The sequence below is a fragment of the Topomyia yanbarensis genome, chromosome 2 (genome assembly GCF_030247195.1).
Source record: "Topomyia yanbarensis strain Yona2022 chromosome 2, ASM3024719v1, whole genome shotgun sequence".
Classification (NCBI taxonomy): Eukaryota; Metazoa; Arthropoda; class Insecta; order Diptera; family Culicidae; genus Topomyia; species Topomyia yanbarensis.
In genome coordinates, this window is record NC_080671.1 from 43,490,725 (window position 1) to 43,494,369 (window position 3,645).

Here is a 3,645-nt window from a genome sequence, read left to right on the forward strand (position 1 = left end):
AAGACCAATATTGTGGTTATCACTGGAAATTTGCAAAAATAACGAAAAAACAAGATAGCGACAAGATTGCGAAACTGTCATTTTTAAGATTTAACCTTTTCAATTCCGCTAAGGCTACAAAAATGTAATTTGAATTGATTTTTATATGAAGTGCTTGGTCATGAACCAAGCAAAAACTTAGGAGGATGCAAAAGAATCGAGTTAGGAATCAAAAAGGCACACTAAACAATAAATTAAATGGGCACCAAAAAATAGTAACAAATAATTTCGCTCAACAGGTAGTGAAGGGGTGAATAAATCCATGAACTGTCAATTCATGACCGTCCGATACCTGACCAACAGGGCGTATATGTTGCTAGATGTTTGTTCTAAACTGGGCGGGTGGAGGTAACAGGGTATATTTTCAATTCTTTCTCTATTTTGAATTGATTCCGTCAAATGCTAATCTTCGGTGAAAAGCACAATAGTAGCTGTTCGCAATTTCACAGAATGTATGTATGTGGGTAGCCACCGTCCTAGCTTGAGTCTTGTTCTGCATGCGGCTCCACTTACCAGTACGCTGAAATTCCGTTACCTTTCTGAATTCAGCATACCGCTGTATAAAGGGCCAAAAGGGGGGTGGCGGACCCGTAGACAATTGCACCTACTCAGTATCCGCGGAAATCAAAGAGTTTTCCTCCAGCAATATGATCCAACAGATTCAATAACGAATTTCGCTATACTTGTCCTGCTTTCATCGGAGTATCGGTTTGAATCGGAATTTGCTATATGATCGCACGCCACAACCCGTAACTCCGGATTCGGGATGAAATTGAATAGCCATTTACGGGGACGCAATACCTTTCATTTGAGACTTTTCACATTCACATTCCGAACACGAACTAGAGAACAGTTACTTAACCTAAATAAACAGCAACACCGGAGAACAACTGTACAAATCCATGCTATACATTCCGCAACTGAGTGAGGAGCTCGTAAAGATTCTACAGAAAGACTATTCAGATCTTTAAGTCTCCATCAGACAACACAGCACAGTTCAAAAACTCCACAGCCAGGCAAAAAATCCAAAAAACAAACAAGATAAAAGCAACATAATATATAAAATACCATGTTCCAACTGCAACATTACAGTTACACTAGAATGAGTGCAACAGTTGTTACATTAGAATGAGCCAAAACAAACTATCTACAACATTTCCGGCCACAGATCACACATGAATAAGCTTGATAACTTGTCCAACTCAACCAACAGTGCAACACAAGAAATAAATTAGCTGAGAGAGGAAACTGCTCTCATAGAACACTGCATTGAACACAAACACCGCTTCGATCTTGTCCACACCACAATTGTAGACAGAAGTTTCCATACACTACCGTTCCTAGAAATGTGTCGTATGCACAGCACCCCAAACACTGTGAACAGGAAAATGGGCTCTGCTCATAGTATTGGAAAACACACACACACATCAGCAAACAAAACAACCTTCCAGTTATCAAATGTATCGATCCCAATATAACCCAAAGCAAATATCCCGAAAATAATAACCCTATCGGTCTAGTTTAGTGCCGCCATCACAATCGTTATTCATTTGATAAGGTTCAATGTGATGTCCGGACAGAAAGCAAATACTGCGCTGAACACCAAAAATACATTACAGCACCACAAATCGTATTCGTGGTATAGTTCACAAAACAAAATATCGCGGATCAGTCACATCTTTCTGATCCAGTTCATATTATTACGTATACTAATTAAAAAACAGCATATCACAATCAGACGAAGAGAAATTACGAATATCATGATAAAACTGCTGATATTATGAACATGAGTCAAATTCTTGCACGTGTCAAATTCGAAAGTGAGCTCAAGAATAAAATATCACTATAAAGTTCATAAAAAATTTGTGATTAAGATCCTGCAATCATGAACATAAATCACTACTCCGGTAAAATACGATGCAAAGCAAGTGAATAAAATATCGCGAAAACGTGAATAAAAATTTAGAAATTCATGATTCAAGTGCTGAAATCATGAACATAAATCGTAATAATCTGTCAAATACATCCGACAGTAAACTCATGAATAAAATTTCACAGAAATGTTATGAGAAATTACGAACATCGCGACAAAGCTCCTGAAATCGTGAACTTCGTTTAAATTTCGGCTCTTTAAGTTGATATGGTTTATACAAACCAGTGCATCCCCAAATTATGAACAAGCATCAAACAAAAACTAAACATGCCCAGGGAACAACCACAGTACCCCAACCAAACATTGGAAAGTAACGTCATGTATATTTTTGGAGCGAACTAGATTTTTGAAAACACAAATAGTTTCATGAATACGAGGTATATTAATCATTTATATTTTCGTAAATCGTTCAGTTCACGAAATTGTTATATTTTTTTACGAACCTACGAACCTTTTTTTTCAGGAAAATAGAAGTAATAAATAAACTGATTGAATTGGTAAAATAATATTTCTTGTCCTAGTTTTTGTGTATTTTTCGCATTCTTTTTCATAGAATTAAGTTTCATCATCATGTTGATGGATTTGCAGAAATTATTTTGATGATATTACTTTGTAAGAAAATTAATCAAAGCCAATTCCGAATAGCAAACAGATATTTCCTTTTGTTTCGGTATCTAAGTGTCTCGGGTGATGTAAAAATTACTCTGGTAAAACAAATTGAAAATAGTAAACCTTCCTCCGGCTGGCGCATCGAATGATAACATATTTCTATAAATCAGCATTACAAAGATACTCAATCAATCTCCCACCCGAAGGCTCCGAATAAATGCCAAGCAAAAATAACACTTCAAAATCCAAAATGACACTAATTCGATTGGTTCTACAATTTGCGCGGTGCAAACGCGTGCGGAATACTGAAACCGCCACTTCTACTTGGCCGTCAACAGTTTTACCTAATGACGGGAGAAAATAAGATAATTCAATCCATTGAAGAAAGGCACAATCTTAGTAAGGGTATAAATTGACACTGGATTCTCTGGTATCGGGTCAGTTCCAATCGTAAATCGGCGTAAGCAACAGTTTGTGTTATCATTTTTCGTTTTTATCCGCCGAAATGACTCGCCTAACTTTAACCATGTTGGCTACTTTGATAATCTATTTCGCCTACCATACTACAGTGAGTGAAGGACTTTCCGCTGGCGGTTCCAATCCGCCGGGGAATGGTGAAAATTTGGTGAACGATGAACCCGTGGGTAAAGCCGTGAATGCCTGGTTGAAGAGTGCGTACAACCGAAGGTCGTCGGGTGGTACAGGTGGAGGCCGATTTGGAACACTTGCTGGATTGCGCCGATTAGCTCCAATCGATTCAGGAGCAACGGGTGGAAGAATTCCCCTTGCTTACCTATCGGACGTCGGGCTACTCGAGGATGAGGATATTGAAAAACGGTTCGATGACTATGGGCATATGCGTTTCGGAAAGCGTGGCGGTGAGGGCGATCAGTTTGATGACTATGGACACATGAGGTTTGGACGGTAAATAGTGCAGTGAACGCGTCTTCACAATGTGCAACTGCTTAGCGGCTGGTGACTTCTTTTTTCGTTTGGTTGAGTTGGTTGCCAATAGGATGAACGTGTAAACAACAAAACGTAATAAATAATGTGCTGATCTTCAA

At 38.4% G+C, this 3,645-nt stretch overlaps 1 protein-coding gene across 1 annotated transcript; it reads left to right on the forward strand.

Moving 5' to 3' along the window:
- The first annotated feature begins 2,998 nt into the window (after positions 1 to 2,998).
- LOC131680880 (callisulfakinin-like) lies at positions 2,999 to 3,645 on the forward strand. The gene has a single exon (XM_058961595.1). The coding sequence runs from the start codon at positions 3,087 to 3,089 to the stop codon at positions 3,507 to 3,509; it is 423 nt and encodes a 140-aa protein (XP_058817578.1). The 5' UTR covers positions 2,999 to 3,086; the 3' UTR covers positions 3,510 to 3,645.